At 50.2% G+C, this 23,978-nt stretch overlaps 1 protein-coding gene and 1 non-coding gene across 2 annotated transcripts in view; one reads left to right on the top strand and one right to left on the bottom strand.

The window, feature by feature from the left end:
* The window catches only part of EFCAB6 (EF-hand calcium binding domain 6), a 251,019-nt gene that overhangs the window by 68,362 nt on the left and 158,679 nt on the right, over positions 1–23,978 (bottom strand). The window contains exons 19-21 of the mRNA XM_043441591.1: positions 22,005–22,138; positions 17,207–17,442; positions 4,102–4,198 (exon numbers count right to left, since the gene is read on the bottom strand). Coding sequence (XP_043297526.1) covers positions 4,102–4,198; positions 17,207–17,442; positions 22,005–22,138 — 467 coding nt within the window. The remainder of the gene's footprint in view (positions 1–4,101; positions 4,199–17,206; positions 17,443–22,004; positions 22,139–23,978) is intronic.
* On the top strand, positions 241–313 carry TRNAG-UCC. Its single transcript has one exon. It is a non-coding gene; the product is annotated as a tRNA-Gly (tRNA).

Here is a 23,978-nt window from a genome sequence, read left to right as displayed (position 1 = left end):
TTTACATAGGAAAGTTTAAAACTGCTTTGAAAAACATTTTAAAAGATCAAAATAAGTGGAACTACACTGTGTTCATTCACTGGAAGGCTCCATGTAGTAGAGATGTCATTTCTTGCCAAACATCCCAATAGTTGTTTTGTTTTGTTTTTCTTTGTAGAATTTGACAAACTGATTTAAAAACTCTAAGAGAACAAAGAGGAGGGAGCTGCCTACTGGCTAATGAAGACGTATTACTGGACTTCCCTGGTAGTTCAGTGGTTAGGATTCTGCGCTTCCACTGCAGGGGCCCGGGGTTCAATCCCTGGTCAGGGAACCTAAGATCCCAGCTGTGGGGAAGTAGACCTGCCTACTAGCAGGCTGACCCTGGATCCACAACCAGCCCCCACCCCCAGAAGCCTGCTCCAGCGGGCCAGCACTTCCTGGGGCCCTGTAGTCAGAAGACCTATGTTATGTCTATGTTACCACAATTTTAAAAAATAATAATTTTATTCATTTATTTACTCCTGCCACACACCACTGAAATCCAAAAATATATAAATACTATTCATACGCTTATTTATTTTGTGATGGGTCTCTGTGGCTGTGCTTTGCCCTAGCTGCCGAGAGCAGGGGCTACTCTGGTTGCCGTGTGAGGGCTCCAGGGCACCAGGGCCTGGAGCAGCTGTGGAACGTGCACTCCTAGCTGCAGTTCCCGGGCTCTCGGGCACAGGCTCAGAAGCTGTGGCTCATGGGCTTAGCTGCCTCATGGCAGGTGGGATCTTCCCGGCCCGGGGATGAAACTCATGTCTGCTGCGTCGGCTGGCACATTCTTTACCACTGAGCCACCAGGGAAGCCTCTACCACAATTTTTTTAAAAAGCAACAGCGTGCACAGCCTGTTGTGATCCATCCACTGCCTCACACTGAAAACCACCTGGTCTGACCCGAGGTCTGCCCCATCCGTGCTGAACTATTTGCAGTCCCCACCGTGCGGGTCAGCCCCGCAAACCCCTGCCTTGGTTCAGCGTCAGGCCTGACGTTCTCACCTCCCCTGCACGCCTGCCCAACACCTGCTCATCTTTCTACTAGTGACCTCTTCTTGGGCACCTGTTGTGTGTGCACCATTGCCATTGCGATCCATACCATTCTTTAGAGTTCTTGTTGGTCTTTACACCACAAGTCTCTGGGGGCAGAGACATGTCTTTATCTTATTTTTGGTCACTGTATCTTTATACCTTGCAACAAGGACTTTCCTGGTGGCTCAGATGGTAAAGCATCTGCCTACAGTGTGGGAGACCTGGCTTCAATCTCTGGGTGGGGAAGATCCCCTGGAGGAAGGGCATGGCAACCCACTCCAATACTCTTGCCTAGAAAATCCCATGGATGGAGGAGCCTGGTGGGCCACGGTCCATGGGGTCGCAAGGAGTCGGACACAACTGAGTGACTTCCCTAACAGGGCAAAGTCAGCTCATAACAATATTTGCTGAAGAAACCAATGACCTTATTTTCCAAAAATACTTCAATAGACATGAGCATATTAGCTGCCCCCAGAGGGGATGACTCCTCTGTGTTTCTGAGGATCCAGCGGGAGGCACCCCCAGTTGTGTGTGGCAGGAATGGGGAGCCCCGTGACCTTACGTGGCTGCCCAGGTGGCACCAGTGGTAAAGAACCCGCCTGCCAGCGCAGGAGAGACGAAAGAGACACAGGTATGACCCCTGGGTCGGGAGGGCCCCTGGGCATGGCAGCCCACTCCAGTATTCTGCCTGGAGAATCCCATGGACAGAGGAGTCTGGCGGGCTACGTGACCCTATATGTGAAGGTCACAAGATGACTAAACCCTGAACCCTTGTTCAAGTTCAAGTGCAGTTTTACTGGAGAATACACCCCCTTGGGATATGAGCAGGTCCTGTTTCATGAATTCCCAACAGAAACGCAGCAGAAGGGAGACACCTGCACCATCTCTAAATGCTGGGACCCAGCAGTGAAGAGTGCGGATGTGAGCGCCCATGAGAATCCACGTGTCATCACCAGGCGGTCTGGTGGGAATACGGCTGATCTTGTTTCTGGGCTTTACTTTCTGCCGGTTTAGAATCCAGAACTAATCCCTTCAGTGCGGTACTAAAGATAAACCGAGAGAGCGGCGGGGCGGTCGCACATGCTGGGTCACTTAGTCCTGCGGGGGCCGGTAAGGTCGCCCGGAGCTTGGTTCTGGACAAAGTGCCTCCTCCCCCGACCCCACCCCCTTCCAGGCCCCTGAAATCCCTCTTCCTCCATAATCCTCCGTGTCCCCTCCCCGCCCCACTCCCACCAAGCTCAGTTCTAGGAGAGATGGAAGAGGTTTCCGTGGGAGGACACTGGGGGCTGCTGCTTTAGCAGCCCAGAGCTCTGGGGTCCCCACGGCTCTTCCACACGTAGTTTGGGGCTCTGCCCAGCGTCAAGGATGAAGGCGGCTAAGAGAGGCCATGGAATCAACGTGGAGTGAGAGGGCTAGGCCCGGGAGGAGGTCAACCAGCCGGGGGGCTGGGCCAGGAGTCGGGGGGGCCTGCAGGGTGTCAGGGAGCCGAGGTGGAGGCGTTTCAGGGAGGGTGGACCGAACATGGCAGAAGCAAAGGCCTCCCCAGCCTCCGGCCGCTCCCAGCAGCCCGCTCCTTTCAGCGTCCGCCTGCCTCGTTAATAACCAGCCTGTGCTCCTTGACTGTCCCCTCCCCTGGTCTGTGAGCGCCTCCAGGAGGGAGCAGGCACACCCCCTGGGCATGCAGTTTGTACAATGTCAAGGCGGGGTTGGAAGAAGCGGGGAAGGGCCCTGGAGGTGGCCCTCGGGAGGCCCTGGCCCCACGGGGAGCAGCGTCCAGAGCGGACCCGGGAGCCGGCTGCTCCCATAAGGGAAGGAGGGCAGAGCAGCCAGGAGGAGAGGCAGGCTGGGCAGAAGGGGCTGTTTTCCTGAGTTGGTCCAGCCTGAGGGAGTTTGAAGGTCAGAGGGAAGCAGGAGCGGGCGGGCACGTGGCTGACGGTGTCAGCTCTGCCCCCTCCCTGCTGGGGTATGGGCCCTGTGTGCCCACATGTGCAGTCCGGATCACGCCCTGCGCTCCTCGGCCCAGGGGACTACTCTGGAAGGCCGGTCCAGCCTTGGTCCATGTGATTTGCTGGCCCGGGCCGGCAGAGTCCATGCTCTGAGGATGGGGACCAAGGAAGTGGCGGTCCGGGTGCTTAAAAGCAGGCCTTCACATTGGACACAGGCCAAGAGACAGAACACAGAAAGAAAATGACCAAACGGAATAAAGTGGAGATGTTCTTCAGAACAGTGTGAACGTATTCCTCTGATGCAGTTTACAATACTTTTAAAGTGAAGTTACTGGGTCCTTGCTGCACTGGGAAATACTGACACCACAGTCTAAACTTCAGGATGACTCGGGCTTGCATTTCAGATCTCCTGTTGTGCAGGTATAGCTGTCATTGTTACAGTGTCTGTCCATCTTGACACGGTAATCACAATTTACATCGCTTCACATGGAGGGTATTCACCTTGAAAATGTGCTTTTCATAATTTTGGCAGGAAAGGAAGAAATATCTCTTTAAAATGCATGTTTATACCTGTGGGGGCTTCCCTGGTGGCTCAGACAGTAAAGAATCCACCTGCAATGCAGGAGGCTTGGGTGTAATCCCTGGGTTGGGAAGATCTCCTGGAGAAGGGAATGGCAACCCACTCCAGTATTCTTGCCTGGAGAATTCCATGGACAGAGGAACCTGGCGGGCTACAGTCCATGGGGTCACAAAGAGTCAGACAAAACTGAATGACTAACACTTTATAACTGTGTAAAAATAAATATGATAGCATCTTACATTGCTTCATTTAAATTTTTAATTCATATCAAACCTGAGAGAAAGCCAGGAATTTCAGTCCATGTAACTCCTAAAATCACTTTTTTTCCCTAAAGACCAAATTGACCTAGAATGTGACAATTTATTTTGAAAAAGTATTTTAAGAATCAAAGGAGGCACTACATTGGTATAAAAGTTGCTTTCCCATCTCAGTGACTGGATCAAAACAGCTCCATAATCCCAGTGACCTTGGAACACTGAAATAGATGCCCTTCCCTTTTAAGGAAACAATCGCTTTCTCACCTTAGACAAGTCTGACCATCTGGTTTTTGCTTTGGTGACAAGGTACTGATGCGCCTGTTCACAAGCTAGTTCTGAATCTGCAACCTTCTGTTTTGGTCTTAAAAGAAAAAAAAGTTATAAATAATTCTGTCTCAATTTAAAAGACTCATTAATCTCTCAAGGGATTCCCCTACCCCCATTCGTGACAAAAGTACTATAAAAGTCTGCTATTTCACATCTGGTCTAACTTAATTCTTAAAATACAGTCTTACTTCCCCAGCTCCATGTTAGGGAAATCTTAAATTTACTTAGGAGTCCTTGCTTATTTCCAGATAAATGCTGTTCAACTTTTCCAGAGGTTCACAAAACGAAAAGGGTTCATTTATTCCCAGAGGGATAAAAAAAAAAAAAAAAACACAGCACAACATTGTCTCTGGATGAAAACAACCCAAAACTTTTATTTCTGAATGTACAAGTGGGTGTGATAACTCGGACCAAAGCAGTCTGGGAACCCTAGGGAACACGACCTACAGACTTGGTCTCAGCTCACGCTCAAAGGTTGAGTCTGTGGAATACAAAATGATCAAAATTCTATTTACTCACAGAACGGTGGGCGCCGAAGACACTTTCAAAAAAGACTGTGGTTAGGGCACCATGAAGCGCAGTGAAGACTGTGGCTGAAGGAATTTGGGGTGCCCTGGACTATCCCACTCACTACAACAAATTTGGGGAGCAGATCCTATAAAACCTTTTGCCTCTTCTATCTTTGCGGTTGCCCTGCTCGGATCCTTGTTCACTCACGGGCACGTGGGTGATTGAGGTGTCTTGCCTGAAGGTGAGTGAGCAAGCCCCCACAGGGACCTTCACAGGAATTTCTCCTTAAAGGAGCCTGGAAAACCAGGAGGAGGACAGCAAACAAGCCCCATGTTGCTCTTTATTTTTTCATTTTTTGGTCGTCTCGTGCAAAATGCAGGATCTTAGTCCCCTGTTGTCATTGTTCAGTTGCTAAATCCCGTCCGACTCTTTGTGACCCCATGGATAGTAGCCCGCCAGGCTCCTCTGACCATAGGGTTTCCCAGGTAAGAATACTGGAGTGGGTTGCAGTTTCCTTCTCCAGGGATCTTCCCAACCCAGGAAAGGAAACCATGCCACCTGCACTGGAAGCCTGGAGTCTTAACCAGGGAAGTCCCCCAGGTCACCCTTTGAGAGAAGTATAATTCATGTTCATGAGATGCTTGTGAGGAAAGAAATCTAAAGAAAAAACTGCAGCAAAGGTTTATGCGATCCGGGCAGCTCTGCGACTCTGTGTATGACGCCGGGCGGGGCGGACGTGGTTTCTGGGGTGACCATGACCTCCACGAGCTCCAGCTGGGCTGGAGCTGTCAGTCACTTGCCACACGGAGTCTGGGATTCCCCAGCAATGTTGGCATCGTCACCCCACTTTGCAAAGGGGGATGCTGGGCTTTGGAGAGGTGAAACAGCCTGCCGAAATCACACAGCCAGTTCCGGGAATCCCGGCCCATCAGCTCAGAGCCCTCCCACGCTGGAGGTGAGCCTTTCTCATCATTTTCATTCCAGCTGAAGCTACAGCTTTGGCAGCTCCTCCAGCGTCAGTCCTCAGAGGAGAGGACCCATTAGGCAATTCAGCTCACAGAGGTGAGAGGGCCACCGTGGTTTTATGCGCGGAGGATCTTCTTTTCGCTTAGCATTTGTATCTCACTTCAGCGAGCTCAGTTCTGCCAGCACCGCTGGAGTGCCCAGCCCTGTGCAAGGTCGGGATGAGTGAGGCCTGCGGCCGCAGTCTCCAGGGAAAGTTCTATTGGGACGTTCCGCTCCCGTCCTACATTTAGAGCAGACAGCAGAAGACTTCCCTGGTGGTCCAGTGGCTGAGAATCTGCCTGCCAGTAAAGGGGGTCATGGGTTCAAGCCCTGGTCTAAGAAGATCCCACAGCTTCCTGGCGGCTAAGTCCACAAGCCACAACCACTGAGCCCGTGTGCTGCAACTACCGAAGCCTGTGTGCCTAGGGCCCGCGCTCCGCAACAAGAGAAGCCACCACACTACAAAGCCTACACACCACAATGAGAGAGGAGCCGCCTGCTCGCCGAAACTAGAGGAAGCCCACACACAGCAGTGAAGACCCAGTGCAGCCAAAAAATGGTAATGATAATGGTTTAGTCGCTAAGTCATGCCCAATACTTACAACCCCATGGACTGGGAACCTTCCAGGCTCCTCTGTCCATGGGCATTCTCCAGGCAAGAATACTGGAGTAGGTTGCCATTTCTTTCTCCAGGGGATCTTCCTGACCCAGGAATCCAACTCAGGTCTCCTGCATTGCAGGCAGATTCTTTACTGACTGAGCTACAAGGGAAGTCCTTGCAACCAAAAAATAAAAAAATAACTAAACACAATAAAAAAAATAAAAAAGCAGACAGCAGGGCATGGCACCGGAGCCAACAAATTAAGCAGTGATCGTTCGCTCTGTACGAGGCTTCTCCTTTAAATCCTTCCGAGAAACTCTGCTGCTGGTCTCAGGTGTCCGGGACCGCCCCCAGGTTCCCTGATGACAGCGCTCTGTACCTACTGGTCACTGAGGACATGGTGGCCCTCTTTACCCTAGAAGCCCCCACTGGCCTGTGGACAAGTGTGTCACTTGGAAAGTGTCTTATTCAGAGCGGAGCTTCTTTGGTGAATTACATAGACTTTGACTCCCCGTGGATTGGCAGACAAGAGTTCTTGGACCGGCAGCGGCTGGGCGGAGTCTTCTCCCTCCTCCTGTTGACGTGGACCACATGAGGTTGGGCCCACTTTCATTCCTCTTCTGGCAGAAGCCTGCTTGTGGGGTACACAGGTGAACTACGGCTGGCACACCTCCCTTGCCTGAGACCCGCCCTCCCACTGGCCACCCAAAGTCTTCAAATCCACCAGGTACTTCTACACTGACAAGCCAGGGAGTCTTTGTTGCCTAACACGTGACACTCTTAACCGTCTCTCCCCTCTCTCGTCCCCTTCGTGACGCTGCTCTTTAAATCACAGCATGTGTTGGAACACCCACCACGTGGGGAACATGTGCCCCCAGTGAGTGCCTCTCCCTCTCCACCTGCCCCCCACTCCTCCTCCCTCCTTCCCCCCAAAGCTCATCTACCCCGAGAAGCTGTCCCTGTTCCTGCCCCCGGCCACCACCTGGTGCTGTCCACACCTCCGTGCCACTGGCACGGCAACCTCACCTGCTTCCCTGTTCCATCTCTCTCCAACTGCCTACCGGACTCCACAGAATCATGGAATTTCAAGGATGGAAAGGGATCCAAAGATCAGCCAGTCCAATCCTCTATTGCTACTTTATTTTTGTCGTTGTTCGGTCACTAACCCTTTGCGACTCCATGGGCTGCAGCACACCAGGCTCCTCTGTCCTCCAGGATCTCCCAGAGTTTGTTCAAACTCATGTCCATTGACTCAGTGATACTATCTCAACATCTCATCCTCTTCCGCCCCCTTCTCCTTTTGCCTTCAATCCTTCCCAGTTTTCAGGGTCTTTTCCAATGAGTCTGCTCTTCACATCAGGTGGCCAAAGTATTACAGCTTCAGCTTCGGCATCAGTTCCCCCGGTGAATATTCAGCGCTGATTTCCTTTAGGATGGACTCATTTGATCTCCTTGCAGTGCTACTTTACCACGAAGGTTTTGGAAGGCTGGGTGAATTATGTTGAATTTTCACAACTATTGCTTAAAGGACTGTACGTCCTAATGACACACAGTCCCCTGCCGTCACTGTTAGACTTCACCTGACCCCAGCGAGCTCACCTGGACTTCCCCCAAAAAGGATGGAGGTCCTGAGAGGCCTGTTCTGTCTCTGCAAAGTCAACGCGCTACCAAAATGATCCCACTGTCTAAACACACATCCAATATACCCTGATTTCTTTATTGGGCTATGAGACTTGGTTATTTTTCTTAGTGACTCATGCTCAAACCAGGCACTCCTACTGATTTCCCATTCATTTCTCATCTGTCCTGTTTTATATCCTTGTCTCCTCTGGAGAGATCGGAAGGTTTTTCCATGGCCTTTTCCAGAACTTACATATTTCCTCTCCTATGGCCTGTCCTTTTAGATCTTGACAGTCAGATCTAGCCTTCCTATCAACCAGTCCACCAGTCACGAACTCTTCCCATGTGCTGCCCTAGGTCCTACAGACACAATGATGAGCAAGGCAGATGGAACCCACGTCCACAAGCAGCTCATGCTCTGATGGCGGGAACATACAGCAAACACTTGGAAAAATAAGTGAATCAGGTAACTTCAGATACTGAATGTGACTGAGAATGAGGGACCAGGGTGGAGCAGGGGACACTTCAGCCAAGAAGGTCAGAGAGCAGCTCCCTGAGGCCTGAGTGCTGAGAAGGTGCTGTGTTATCCTGGGGAACAACATTCCAGGCAGGGCCAGAGTCCTGAGATGTCCCAGGGAAAAGGAGCAGGCATGTCTACTTTACCCCTTCTCTACCACTGATCACAGCTCTGGACAGAATACAAAAAGCAACTCTCTGAGGACACCCAAAAGTAAGTAATAGGATACTGATGGGGGCGGGGATCAAAACTTGAAGACCAACTTATATGGTGGTGAGTTTCACAGTATTCCCCCCTCCCTATTTCCAGTTTAAGAGCTGCTTAAAGACAGTTCTAACTGTGGAATTGTGCACTGGATGTGGACAGAAAAAGCTGCAAAAGAAAGCCTGTTTTTCTGACCGAAGAACTAGGAAGTCAAGCCCCTAAAGTACAAAGGACATGAGGGAAGCCTCCCCTTTCTTGTCACTTTTTACTGTTCCACTCCTGATCTGAGGCCAGAGAAAGCAGAAGTCGTTCGGTCGTGTCCGACTCTTTGTGACCCCATGGACTGTATAGAATCCCATGGATTCACCAGGCCAGAATACTGGAGTGGGGAGCCTTTCCCTTCTCTAGGGGATCTTCCCAACCCAGGGATCGAACCCAGGTCTCCCACATTGCCGGTGGATTCTTTACCCGCTGAGCCACAAGGGAAGCAAGCGGAGTTACAAAACCACACTTCTATGACGGTGCCAAGCAATGGTACTGGCCCAGTAGGTACCCCAAATTGAAATTCTTTTCTCGAAACCAGAGGGAATGGTGAAAGGGGTCCCTGTGTTCAAGGAGGATTGAAGAAATCCACATTATTTTCTCTCTCCTTTTCTCTTTCATCGTGTTGCTCTGGAGGTGGACCCAGTCATGAGAAGCACTCAACAGCACAGAAAGACTAAAACCTGAAGATGTTCCAACCACAAGACCAAAAAGTGGGTTGCTGACTGCTGGAGAGGGTGGGAAGAAATCACAGAGGGGAGAGAGCTAGAGAAAGGGAAGCTCAGACGCATGAAGGAAGTGCCAGGTGCACACACTATGATGTGTGCACGCACTCTGATGTGTGCATTCTCTGATGTGTACGTGCGCTCTGATGTGTGCACATGTGACACTAATCCAAAGCAACCCGGGGAGAGCGTTGAGAACCTAACTAAGGGTAGTTAGGACTGGCTCCTGGGAGCTGCCTTCATAGGCTGGCCTGATGGAGCTGCAACGGCTCTGAAAACTAGACTGACAGTGAAACCGCAGAGGGCAGGTCAGGACACGCACTCTGAAACTAGCTGGATGGATTGTCTGCTTTGAAAATCAACCAACCAACACACTACCAAGGATTTTAACAGGAACAGAGTGTCACAATAGAACATTAGAGAGATCCACAATACAGGCCAAAATTACTCGGTATACGAAGGACCAGGAAAATGCCAACAATTTTCAAGATAAAAGACAAACAAGCACCAACTCCAAGATGACCTAGATGTTGAAAATACCATATTTTAAAGCAGCTATTATAATCATGAGGTAAGAGTACACATTCTTAAAATAAATGGAAAGACATAAGTTCTGAGCAAAGAAATAGCAGTTAAAAAAAAAAAAAACCTGAAAGAACCAAGTGGAAACTTTGGAACTGAAAAATACAACAACTGAAATAAAATTTTCACTGGGTTGGGTCAATGAAGATGACAGAGCCATCACTGACAGAGTCAGTGAACTTGAAAATAGATGACTAGAAATAATCTGATCTGATCAACAGAGAAAAAAAAAAAAGAATCTCTCCAGGGCCTATGATACAGAGGCCTGTGATGCAAAAGCAGAAGATCTAATATCAGGTCACTGCAGGACTGAAAGGAGAACAGAAGAAGATTGCTACTGAAAAAAGTTTAAAACTTCAGAAAATAATAGCTGAAACCTGCTCAAAGTTGGTGGAAAAACATTAATTTACAGATTCAGGAAGTTCAGCAAACCTCAGAAAAGATAAACTCAAAGAAAATCATGCTCAAACACACCACGTCCTCCTCCAGGGGATCTTCCCAACCCAGGGATCGAACCTGCGTCTCTTACGTCTCCCGCGTTGGCAGGCGGGTTCTTTACCACTAGCGCCACCTGAGACGCCTTCATACTAAAACTACTGATAACTAAAGATAAAGGAAAAATCCTGAAAGCAACTTAAGAAAAATGACACATTTATAGAGGGCTTCCCTGGTGGCTCAGTCGGTAAAGAATCTGCCTGCAATGCAGGAGACTCGAGTTTGATCCCTGGGTCGGGAAGATCCCCTGGAGAAGGAAATGGCTACCCACTCCAGTACTCTTGCTTAGGAAATCCTGTGGACAGAGGAGTCTGGCGGGCTACAGTCCGTGGGTCCCAAAAGAGCTGGACATGACGTAGTGACTAAACCACCACAGAGAGAGGACCATTTGAAAGACTGTAGATTTTCCCTCACAAACTGCAGGGGCCAAAAGACAATGGAACAACATTTTTCAAGTGCTTTAACAGAAGAATTGTCAACTCATAATTTTATATTCAGGGGAAAAAAAACTGTTAAGAATGAAAGAACAATAAAGATATGATCAATGAAGGAAAACGAAGATAATTTGTCTCCAGTAGACATCCTAATGGAAATTCTTCAGGGGAAGGAAAATGACAGCAGAGAGAAAACTGGAACTTCAGAAATAAAAGGAGAGAAGCAGAAATGGTGAATATAAACATACATTTTTCTCAGAGTTTTGAAATACAGGAAGCATAAGTGGATTAAAAATGAAGGCGAAATAGACAAATGCAAAATTATCATTGGCGACATCAGCCCTCCCCTCTTGGTAACTGGTAGAACTAATAGAAACTAAGCAAGAATCTGAACACTATAACCAATTTGATCTAATTGACATTTACAGAACCCTCCACCCAGCAACCGACAAATACACATTATTTTCAAGTATACATGGGATAAAGAGTCTACCTGCAATGCAAGAGACCTGGGTTCCACCCCTGGGTTGGGAAGATCCCCCGGAGGAGGGCATGGCAACCCACACCAGTATTCTTACCTGGAGAATCCCCATGGAAGAGGAGCCTGGCGGGCTACAGTCTTAAGGGGTCGCAAGGAGTCAGACATGACTGAGTGACTAAGCACAACACATTCACCACGATAGACCATTTCTAGGGTTATAAAATGAACCTTAACAAATTTAAAATAATTAAAACCATACAAAGTATGCTATCTAAACTTAACAGAATTAGATTAGAAATCAATAACAAACAGCTGGAAACCATGGAAATATTTTGAAGAAAAAATATCCTTCTAAATAATCATGGTTTCAATAAACAGTCTAAGGGGAAATTAGAAAATATTTTGAACTGAGTGAAAATAAAAACTACAACGTGTCCAAATTTGTGAAATGCAGCTCAATCAATGCCTATGAGAAAACTGACAGCATTAAGAAATAATTCAAATAAAAATCTGAGTTTTCAGCTTAAGAAAATAAAAATGCAGGACAAACTCCAGTTAACCTTTGCCCCACACAGGTTTGGACTGCACAAGTCAACTTATATGCCAATCTTTTCAACTCATACATTGGGAAATTTTTTGGAGGTTTGTGATAACTTGAAAAAACTCACAGATGAACCACACAGCCTAGAAACATTGAAAAAATTTAAGAAAAAGGTATGTCATAAAGCATAAAATATTTGTAGACAGTAATCTATCCTTACATAGGCATAAGGTGATATTTAATATAAAATTAATGTCTTAATTTTCCTCCTGATTTATAACTTTACTTTCAAAGAATTACATTATCATGTAGTATGTCTCTCCCTCTCTTGCCCCCTCTCTCTCTCATATTGGAGAAACTGAACATTAGTGTATCATCACAGGTAAGGGTTTTTTATTTTTAGAGTAACAATGATTCCAATACTGCATTTTGAATATGAGTGTAACATTGTATGCCATGGCTTTGCAAGTGGCTCAGTGGTTAAGAATCCGCCTGCTAATGCAGGAGATACAGGACACACAAATTTGATCCCCAGGTCGGGAAGATCCCCCGGAGGAGGAAAAGGCAACCCACTCTAGTATTCTTGCCTGGAAAATTCCATGGACAGAGGAGTTGGGTGGGCTGAAGTCTCTGGGGTGGCAAAGAGTTGGACATGACTGAGCATGCATGCACACATGCGTTGTATGCCATAAAGATGTTATAATGATTAATTCATTACTGTGTAGGCTAGGCTACCAGGTCCACAATTGTATCAGTTACACTAAGCTCCCTTAAAGCAACCATACTGCTGCTTCTCTGTTATCCATGCATGAATTGTTATACCTCTAAATAAATATGAATTCCTTTTTCACATTATCTTTCCATCTTCGATGTGTAGAGTTGTACACCAAAGTGTATGCCGCCTACAGTGCTTTGTATCATATGAGATAACACAGACATGGGCACTGACAGACGATGCATCTCATAACAGACATTGGAAACTTACAGTATGGACAAACACTGTACTGTAAATGCATTTTTCCCTCCCATTTGGGTTCGATCCCTGGGTTGGGAAGATCCCCTGGAGAAGGGAAAGGCTACCCATTCCAGTATTCTGGCCTGGAGAATTCCATGGACTGTATAGTCCATGGGGTCGTAAAGAGTGGGACACCACTGAGCGACTTACTCACTCACTCATGATTTTTTTAACAATATTTTCTTTTCTGTAGCTGGCTTTATTGTAAGAATACTGTATATAATACATATATAATCTGTGCATTGATTAACTTTATGTTATTTGTGAGTTGTCTAATCAGGAGTCATCTATTAGTAGTTAAGTTTGGGGGAGTCAAAATCTCTACACAGATTTTTGACTGTGGGGGAGGGGAATCAGCTCCTGTGACCCCTGTGTTGTTCAAGGATTAACTGTATACTTAAAGCAAGAAGGAAGAGAAAGTATTAAAGAAGAGAAATCAATGAAATTGAACAGAAAAACAACAGAGAAAAATGAATGAAACATAAAGCTTGTTCTTTGAAAATATCAATAAAATTAATAAAACCTTCAGCTAAATGGATCAATGAAAAAGGAGAGAAAACATCAACTACCAATATCAAAAAATGAAAACAAGAGTAGCGCTAAAGACCCCATAGCTATTGAAAGAAGAGTAAGGAAATACTGTGATCAACTTTATTCTCATGAATTTAACAGGTTAGACAAAATGGACCAATATTTTAAAAGACACACATTATTAAAACTCAGTCAAGAAGGAACAGAAATCTTAAATGATCCTGTAACTATTAAAGTAATCAGATTCACAGCTAAAATTCTTCTGAAAAGGAAACTCCAGGACTGAATGATTTCATAGATGAATTACACCAAATATTTAAAGAAGAGATAGAAAATCTGTATGATCCAGAAAATAGAAAGTGGCATTCATGACTTTTATTCTTTCTTAGAGATCTGCCAGAGAAATATAAAAAGTGCGTTTATTTTCTTTATGAAATAAAACTCCTTTTATCTTGCAATTACCACACGGGTCCATTGAACCCTCTTAGGACAGATCATGGGGTCTTAGTGAGCTTGATTTAATGATACTAGATCTATTTCATTATTCTAGGAAACATTCAATTGTTTCTCATACATTGTTTCCAGTTATGCTAAAAAGAAAAAGGAGACTAAATAATAACATGAAAACAAACAAACAAAAATAGAGTCTCCTCGCAGGATGATACCATATTGAAATACATCACCACTGTTACATTACCCTTCGGTTTTCTAATTGCACTGCCCCAAGTGTAACAGCATCTTTCAGAAAGGTATAAAAGACACCAGGGACCCCATCCTGGTCTTACGTTAGCTTTCACTGAACACAGGTGAGAACTGAGAATTCTTACTTCAAGCCCAGATGGCAAAGGGAAGAAAACCAAGATTGCAAGATGTTTCACATGATTAGATGAACCAGAAGATGATGGTGAACTGGATCACAGAAGCCAAATCTCCTGATGAGTGAGTGATTCACATCTATGAACAGCAAGGAAATCTGTTTCCACTCAGTCAGTCATTCATCAGGAAGGACTGGATCACACAATATTTTGTGACAAGAAGCTGACCGTCTAATTTTGCTAAGAGGACACTTGACAGCGTTCTTTCATCTTTGATGATGTACATGCACCAAAAGGAACTTGATGTGGGTTGTCAGTAGATAAATGGACAAGGCCCGTGTGCTTTAAACAAGGGAACAGATGATGTAAATGAATCAGGTCATTGGACTAATCACTTTAACTGCTATTTACGCATCTAAAAATGAAAATGCTGTGTGCAGTTACGAAGCAAACGAGATGGTCTTCCTGTCTTCAACAAAGTTATGAACCTTCAAAGTTTTCAAAAGTACTTCATTTGATGATGCAGGTGGAAAGTGAAGGCCCAGAACACAGAGGGATCCAAGAGAGAGAATGTGATGGCTTCTAAAAAGGGAAGGCATCCAGGTTTGGCTAGTGGAGAACAGTGAGAGTCGGGGGGTGAAAGAGACCAACTCTCCACACAGAGGAGGCGGCCCCTCCCCACAGGCACCCTGAGTTCCAATCTCTGTCCACTGCCCACTACCTGGGTCCTTCTGGACCAGTCAGAAACTCTCCTCAAGACCTCAATTCCTTTATCTGCAAAGTCAGGTAGTGATTCCTCCTTGAAGGGTTGTAGGGTATGAAAAGATACATCTTCATGAAGCATAGGTTCGGGCTCCGGCCATGGGAAGGCTTGGCTTTCTAATGCAGTGCCTTGGTTGGGTCTCAGAGCTCAGACTACACCAGGCCCTTGGGACCCAAGCTGGTCTTCCTGGATCCAGCCTCTGCATCTACCATCTACTCTGGGGCTGCTGAAGGATGTCTGCATGGCACATGCGCCCCGACATGCCAAGGCAGAGAATCCTCTCCGGCCTGCTGACCAAGCCTGGCACTCAAGCCCCTTCTCACCCGGCCCTCCTGCAACTTCAGGCCGCTCCCCCTGTGCATGCCACACTGGTGCACGCGTCCTCTGACCGGTCCCTGAGTATGCTCCGTACTCCTACCTCTGCGGTTCTGCAAATGTGGTCCCCTGACCCTGAACCACGATCTGGTAACTCACACCAGACAAACTCCTCCTTATATCTCAAGATCCAACTGAAATGTCCTACTTTTCCTGTTCACCTCAAGCAGGCTTGGTCTCTCCCCTCCCTGTGGTACTTCAGACATCCTTGTATTCCTGTGTTTTTGTACTTGTCCCGGTTCAGTCCTGAGCCCCTCATCCACTTTTGTACCACTGAGTCCTGGGGTGATGCCAAACTCACAGCAGACCCTCGGTAAACGTGTGATGGATGAACAAATAATACAACTAAGACGGCGGAATCACGTGGATGGGAAGACTGCACTTGGTGGTTGAAATTTTCCATATCCGTTCTGCATTCATTCTCCAGAAAGTTCTTTCTGAAGGATATTTTCTTGCTTTGTTTGAATGTTAAGCAATCAAGTCTCATATTAAAGCTCTTCACAACTGGAGCAATTGGAAGCAGGTGTCCAACTCACGTGTTCCATGATCGCTTCACTTAGAAAGAGACTACAGTCATTTTCTTCCTTGCTAGCTTTTTAAGTAGAGACAAAATAAAACCAGCAAGTTCAGAAGGGAAAATTAAAGGGCAAGGTCGGCGGCCTCTGCAGCCTGCAGGAGTGGCACGGTCTGGCCCAGTGACAGGGTGACTAGCGGCTCCCCCGTCTGGGGACCGCCCCCGTCTGGGGGTGGGCACTGGTCTGCAGCCCCTGGGGGCTGGAGGTGCCTTAAGGGTAGAAGGGCCCAGTGATGATGTCACTACTGGGCTGAATCACTGAGCATCAAGGGCAGCCCTGTGCTAGCAAAGTGGAGGGTAACATTTCACAAAATATTGATGGTGTACTTGTAATAATTGGTAAGGGAGCGGCTGAAAGTCGCTTCATGAATGAAAGTCCCCTTCATTCATGCCTGTCAACAGATCCCAGTGGGGGAGGAGACTGTGACAGGTCCCAGGTAAGATGGGAGGCCCGTCACTGCTTCAAGGAGCAGATGCCCTTACTGAATGAAGCCAAGGAGACGAACAAGTCACGGCCCCAGCTGGACGCAGAGATTCTCCTGTTGTGAGTGAGGCTGGCGTGGGGTGAACAGTGGGGGAGGGTGGGGAGTTTTGCCTGAGAAAGGGCTGGAAGGGGTCCTCGCATCTCCCAGAGCGGCTGGCACTGCTGACCCCAGGGTTTTAAAGAGACAAATACACAAGAACATGGGTGGATTTATGTGCATGGAAAAAAGACTGAGATGACACTCAGTTTCCACCAATTACCACAAGGTGCTGTGTGGTTCCCCAGGCCAGGCTTACTGCCCAAGTTAAGGACGCAGGCCTGGGGGACGTCCATGTGTTCTCCTGACAAGCACCCAGCACCGCCCTCTGCATGCGGTGCACCCAGAGGTCTTGGGAGGCTGAGCGACACGCCTAACTATCTGGCCCTGGGTTCATAACAATGAAAACGTACAAGTACGCGTGTATATTTCTGTGTAAATTAACAAGACTGGGATGACGCACAGTGAAGTACAAAAAAAAGAGATGCTCACGGGGGCTCAGATCAAGTGTACCTTCTCACCTGTCTCTGCATTTTCTAGTCTTTCTACACTGAGCATGTGATCCTGAGAGTGGTTTTTCTTGAACTAAGACAGAGTGAAGAAATCGGGGGCGGCAGCCGCCCCGCCCCCAGCCCCGGCCCTTGGCACCACGTGGAGCCCATGTGGACGCCGCCCCGCGCTGGCCTCTTACCTGAGCAGTCTCTGGGGCGCGTCGTCGTCCGTACTGAACGGCCTTTTCTCGCACAGGTTCCGGAACTCCCGGAAGTTTAACGTGATGCTGAGCCTCAGGCCGAGAAGGCCCAGGAGGCGCTGGAACTCCTCGTCCTTCAGGTTGAAGAGCAGGAGCTGCAGCAGCCGGTGGAGGTCGTGCATGGTGACGACGCCGTCCCTGTCAGCGTCCATCTTAAAGAAGGCGGCGTATGGGTCCTGGAGCCAGGACACAGTGTCACAGCCCGGCCCCCCGAAACCTGGGGCCGCCCCCCACCCCCGCCCCGCTCTGCGGACTCATCCCCAACGTGAGGGAAGGGCCGCGCTCCCACTGTGGCTTTTTTTGGAGATTTCCCTGCTCCGGGAGTACCCTTGCCAGGGCTTGCTTTCCCAGGGTGATGATGAACTCTGTCCTCAGGCGCCCTCTTTCAACACAGTTCAGGAAAGGGACAGGAGTGGCTTTTCTTTCCCGCCTGTTCCTTTGGCTTCTGCGAGTGGTACTTCCAACATCGGAAGTGAAGGCTGAGTATGCTGGAGCTTTCCAGCACATGTAAAAATCTGGTCCTCGATGTTTTTATACGGGTTTTGGAAATGGTAACCTTTCAGAAAGGCAGCTGCTGCCTACAGGACAACCGGCGCTGAGCTGAACTCCGCCAAGGAGCTGCCCAGAGGATGGGCCCTGGTTCGACGCTCGGGCTGAAATGAAGGTCCCGCCCACCCGCCCGAGCCCTGCCTCTGCATCTGCAGGTCGCCCCGCGGTGACTCCCACTCTGCAGGTGAGGGAACAGAGGCTGGCAGGGAACCTGCAGCTGCAGCCAGGCTGTGGGGCTCAGGGCACATCCAGGGGGGCAGGCTGCTCGGTTTCCAAGCCCGGCTCTGCCCAGTACTAGCAGAGTGACCGAGGGGAGAGACTGAACCCCGCCAGGCTTCTCACCCGTCACAGAGGAAGACAGAGTCGCTGCCTACGGGGTCATCATCAGGACTGACTATGCCAAGCAGGCGAAGCACTTAGGAGAGGATGTGTAGGTTCTGTTAGGGTCTAACATGCTGTTTGCTATATTACTGTTGCCTGAGGTTGGACAGCAAGCACCCGGCAGTGGGATCTGAACCGGGTCCATCTGGGCCAACACCCCTGCTCCCCCAACTCGGGCTCCCTCCGTCTCGGGCTTGGAATGCAGCTGCTGCAGCTGTTGTCCCCACCCCCGGTCCCACCAGGACTTCCCACGGCCCTGCCTGGGGTCTCTCCGGCCACTCTGGGGGCCCTGCCTGCACCTCTGTATCCTAGGACCCTCCACAGAGGTCACATAAAGCAAGACCTGCTTCGACTCGGGTGTGCAAGTAAAACCTTCTGGGGTTTTGTGGAAGACCTACTTGTACTCACTTATTCATTCACCAAAGATCACTCTGCACCAACGTGCACAATCACTATGTTAAATACAGTGGGAGCTGACATCCAGGGCTGCCCCTGCCTCTCAGAGTTGCCACCATCCAGCAGCCTCATCCCCAGGGCACTGCCCACTGGGACCACGGGCCTCTCTCTGCCACGGACTCCCTCCACGTCGCAGATCCCAGCCCTCCCACAGCATCCAAATGCACGTCTCCAAAGGCTTTGCAGCATCTCCCCTTGGATGTCAGAATGAGCAAGGCCAAAATCAAACTCCCGGCCCCCGGCTTGTCCTCCAGGGCCTTCCAGCTCAAGAAGTGGCAGCACCTTCTTTCAGCTGCTCAGACCACAGTCCGGGCGAATAAGCAGAATATGCAAGGACACGGGGAGGAAGGGTGCTGGCCGGAGCGTGACCCAGGGTCAGGGGGGTCGAGATGGGTCAGAAAGGGGCTACAGCCAATCAGGCAGGACTCTGGCTCATTCTGAGAGAAAGGGGCTGCCCTGAGCAGACCAATGTGTGGAGACCACCCTGCAGGGTCAGGCATTCAAGACAGATGGTAAAGCGAAAAACGCGGTGGCCGAAGCATACGTATGAAGACCCTATTTGTGTGTGGTGCGGGGCAGAGGGGGGCTTGGTCCTTTTGTTTTTAAAACATACATGAATCCACGGACATGTGCCTGAACCTACACAGACCCTGTCTAGAGGGTGAGGTGGAAGGTGAGCCCACAAGGGCCACGGGAACCTGTGCCCAGGTCACGACCCCAGGTCACCAAGGGGGTCTTGGTGCCTGCTTTCCCCACCAGTCAGGGAGGGGAGATGCCCCTTGCTTGCTAATTGTTCCCTTCCACTGTTCGCGGTCTCTGGCCTGGCCTGGAGGGTGAGGCCGCCTTGCTTAGCTTTGCTGCTGTGCGTGGACGCACCTGCACCGAGATCCACTCATCTGGTTACAGATCACTGAGCAATTAGCAGCAGCAGGATTAACAGCATTTTCAACTAAGATAGATTTTTCATTATTGATGGAGAGAGAGATTCAAGAATTTCTCACAAATAGGAACTCAAGAAAGGAAATAAAGTGACTGGACCTTCCCAGTTAACCATCAAGACATGCTCTGTTCCATTTATATACACCCGTGAGGGCAATGAGCACCCACCAGGGTCCTGGATGGAACCGACATCTGAGTCTGTATCATGCATACCCTGGCAATTAGGGGTTCGCTTGTCTCACCCACTAGGTTATAAGTTCCTTGCAGGATGGAGTGGGCATTGGTGAACATTTATTAAATCAATTTATCAGTTAATTATTTAAAATTGAGACCCTCTTAGGAAACATAGGACACATGTGTGCTGTAACCAAGCTTCATGGATAATAAAGGCAGGTGCCAGCAAGGAGCTTGGCTATTCTGTGTCCCCACTCTCTTCCCCACTGGGAAAGATGAGCGACAGCAGACCGTGGGGAGGGGCCAGAACAGGGGTCTGGGTTTCCACTGGTGGGGTGGCAGGTGACGGGCTCTCAGGGTCCGGCTGACCAGCACGAGGGACTGCTTGACCCAGTGCCTCGACTTCCCCCTCTGTCCTCTCTGCCTCTTGCCAGGCTCCCCTTCTTCAGAGAAGCAGGCTCTCCACCCCACAGGGACCCCTGTCTGCTCCGTGTTCTTCTAGGCTGGGCACCACACGGGGTTAACTGATGAGGATGAACCCGTCTCCCTGTCTGCTTATGAGGATGCATGGTCTGATGACTAGGCCATCAGTCAAAGTTAGAACCATCCTGCAAATCTGAGCTAGACAATCGTAAGTGTGTCTATTGTAAAATGGGAGCTCGGTAGTAATCAAAATGAACCTCCAATTGGCAATCCGTTCCGGGAGGATGTTTCAGGCACAGGAGATGGGCTGCCCTGCTCCCGGGGGCTGGCTCCACCTCCCCTCCCCTGGCCCCAACATCGTTTCCTCTGCTGAGGTGTTTGATCCTACACACTCTGGGGTTTCCACACCTCGGTGACTCCACGCCCCAGGGTCTCCTCACCCTAGGGTCTTGTCACCCTGGGGTCTCCTCACCCTGGCGTCTCCTCACCCTGGGGTCTCCTCACCCTAAGGTCTCCTCACCCTGGGGTCTCCTCACCCTGGCGTCTCCTCACCCCGGGGTCTCCTCACCCCGGGGTCTCCATGCCCCAGGGTCTCCACGCCCCGTGGTCTCCACACCCCGGGGTCTCCTCACCCTGGCGTCTCCTCACCCTGGGGGTCTCCTCACCCTGGCGTCTCTTCACCCTAAGGTCTCCTCACCCCGGGGTCTCCTCACCCCGGGGTCTCCTCACCCTGGGGTCTCCTCACCCCGGGGTCTCCTCACCCTGGCGTCTCCTCACCCTGGGGTCTCCTCACCCTAAGGTCTCCTCAACCCGGGTCTCCTCACCCTGGGGTCTCCTCACCCTGGGGTCTCCTCACCCTGGCGTCTCCTCACCCTGGGGCCTCCTCACCCTGGTGAGGAAACATTCTAACTTCCTCAACCCTCTGCCCCATTTTGAAGCTCAATGGTCGGTTTATCAAATTGATCTTCTTTCCTACTTAATGATCCTCTTTTACTTCTCAACACAAAAATAGTTGAGGTCATTCTGCCCCTGCCTCTGTGTTTGAATGGCTGCTATTTTCCCCATCTTATCCATTACAAATTCTGCATCAACCCCCGCCTCAGTCATGCAGAGCTGGGAGCTTTCCTGAAAGCTCATGACCCGCCTGCCACCCGCCTTGAGTAAGCCTGCTCTTCTATTTTTCACTCCTTTCTTTTTCTGGCCAGCACATGCTGAGGGTTTAAGCTTCTGTTTGGGGGTCACCTCCTCCAGGAAGCCCTCCTTAGTGGCTGTTTCCCTTGTGCCCCCATAGCACAGAACCAGCCCCTTTATGACAGCCAGTCGCGATGTGTCTGAATTGTCTGTTTACCGTCTGTCTCGGGCTGCACTGAGCTCCCTGAGCAGGGCTCCCAGCTTCCAGCCCCAGCTTTCAGCAGAGAGTCCGGCTTACGACGTGGAAGTGCACAAAGCTTGTTTGGTGAGTGCAGGAGAGGAGTGGATAGGATGGTTGAAAGGGTCCTAAATTCGCTGTAACTCGAGTTGTTGTGACCCTTCCCACCCCTCCCTGTCTTGTGAGGAGGGTCTCCTTACTTCTCCAACGCCTCTGAGGGGCAGAAGGCAGGCCTAGCAGTGTCAGCAAGGAAGGGCCTGGGGAGGGGAGGGGATCGCAGAGTTTAGCCCCTTCCCCAGGAGGGGAGGAGGGGCAAGCCTGAGTCTAGGAAGCAGAGCTCTGAGAAGGGCTGGGGCGCAGGGCTCATTCCTGCTGTGGCTGAACAGTGAGGAGGCGGGGCGGGGGCTGGGTCCAGAAAAGGCAGGCAGCAGGGAGGTCGTGATTTACCCGGAAGAATTCCTTCAGTCTCCGGGGGAACTGTCTCAGGCACTCTTCAGCAGTGACAAAGTAGCTGTCCACGTCACCTTTGGGAAGAACTGGAGTCTGGGGTGGGGTCACTTCTGGCCCGTTCATCTTAGGATCTGAAACAGCGAATCAGGAGGCTTCTGTTAGTGGTGGACGTGCCTCTTTACTTCTATCTCAACGCTTTACTTAACTTCTTTGGTCCCCAGTCCTGCTAGAACTCTCGACGGTACTACGACTCTGTGACGGAACATGGCGTGAACTCTGTTCTGATCTTAGAAATGTCCCTGTCACCACGAGAAGAGCTTGTCCTCAGACCATCGGGGCCACCCTCTCGCTTGGCACGTTTCTGCGTCTGGCTCCTCCGTCCTTGCTCCAGGGCAGGGACCACATCCTGCCTGTCTACCCCTTCGTTACCGGAGGCAGAGAAGGAGGATTCCTGCCCGTTCTGTTTCGCAGAATCAGGTCCTAAACGCAGGAACATGTAACTCAGTCACCAGGCAGGTCCTGCCCACCTCTGTGCTGGATGTTAGACTGGAGGCCTCCGGACACCTTCTGGACAAACCTTGGCCCTTTCCACGGCCCTAAGAGGCAGAGTCTCTCCTTGAGCCTGGTTTATGCACAAGGAGAACTATTACTATGCCCATTCTACAGACAAGGACACAGGGGTCCAACTTCCCCGAGGTCACAGAGCTCACAGGCCACTAACCCAGGCCCGCCAGCTTCCAGAGCCCAGCTGGTTGATGAATCAATGAGGCCATCTCTCTCCTCCCTGAAACACTGGAAGGGAGTAAAACCTCCACTTAAAAACCAGCCCATTTCCCTCAGGTTGCAATGACTTGAATGTGGCCTTCTCTAAAGGCAGGCTGCAAAGTAGGACTTGGTTTAGGATGTGACTCTCTACACATGCTATTAACCCCCGCTCCCTGATATGGTCTGGGGAATGAATGGCAGGCAGGGCCTCCGGAACTATGGACGTCCTTTAGTCCAGCCTTGAACCTGGCCTCTGCCTCACCTGCACCTGGGTCTGGAGTGGCCTCCCCACCCCGGGTTTGCTACGCCCAGCGGATAACACCTCCCTCTGGTGCCTGATCCCCTCTGCCTTGCCCACTCCCACCCCCATGGCCTGGAGCCTCCATCTCCCCACCTCCAGCATCTGGCCATGTGTTGGGGGTACCGATGGGGGACAGAGGAGTGGGGGAGAGGGGGAAGGGAGGAAGCTGCAGGGCGAGGTGCCCGCTCGTGACAGGCCCCCTGCCCTGGGACCTCGGGAAGTCACTGCTCACCCTAGGCCTCCAATTTCCTCGCCTCAGTGAAGGATGCACCGGGGCACCGGAAGCACTCACTAAGGTAAATGTGGGTTTCTTTCTCTTCTTTTTATTGCCTCAAAAATGTCAAAGCATATAGCCAAAGAAAGCGTCAAAATCCCCAAATTCCACAGCTTCTCCTGTTGTCTTTGGGGTGGGGGATTGCGGGACCTCTCTCCTTTAGAATCAGCAAATGAAATCTGGTGGTGGGGGAGCTGGATGGGACCTTCCTCTTTCCTGGTGAGGAGTCACAGCTGCCAGCTCCTCGAGCGAGACCCACTGCACTATTCAGTCATCACCCAGGCCAACCCGGGGGAGAGCAGCACAATGCAAGTAGCGGTCTGGGTTCTGCCCTGTCCAGCCTGCAGTGCTTTCATATATCTGTGGACCCGTGGATATACACACGGGATTTCTGCAGCTTTTTCTAAACTTCAGTAAGAGTGGAGACGGGGGAGGGGAGAGACTACAGATCTGAGAAGCGGGAGGCTGGGTGCTGCTTGTCCGTCTGCCGGGTGTGTGGCTGGGAGAGCAGCCACAAGGGGCAAATGGGAGGACCGGGCGCTGAGCAGACTGCGCTGTGAGCAGGAGTCCCTTGGCAACCCCGCGGGCAGGGGAGGGGAGGGCCCGGGGCCGGCTGATCTGGGCCAGGTCG

Source organism: Cervus canadensis, chromosome 21 (assembly GCF_019320065.1).
Source record: "Cervus canadensis isolate Bull #8, Minnesota chromosome 21, ASM1932006v1, whole genome shotgun sequence".
Lineage (NCBI taxonomy): Eukaryota > Metazoa > Chordata > Mammalia > Artiodactyla > Cervidae > Cervus > Cervus canadensis.
Note: the sequence above shows the minus strand (reverse complement) of the source record. Positions and strands in the feature narration are given on the sequence as shown.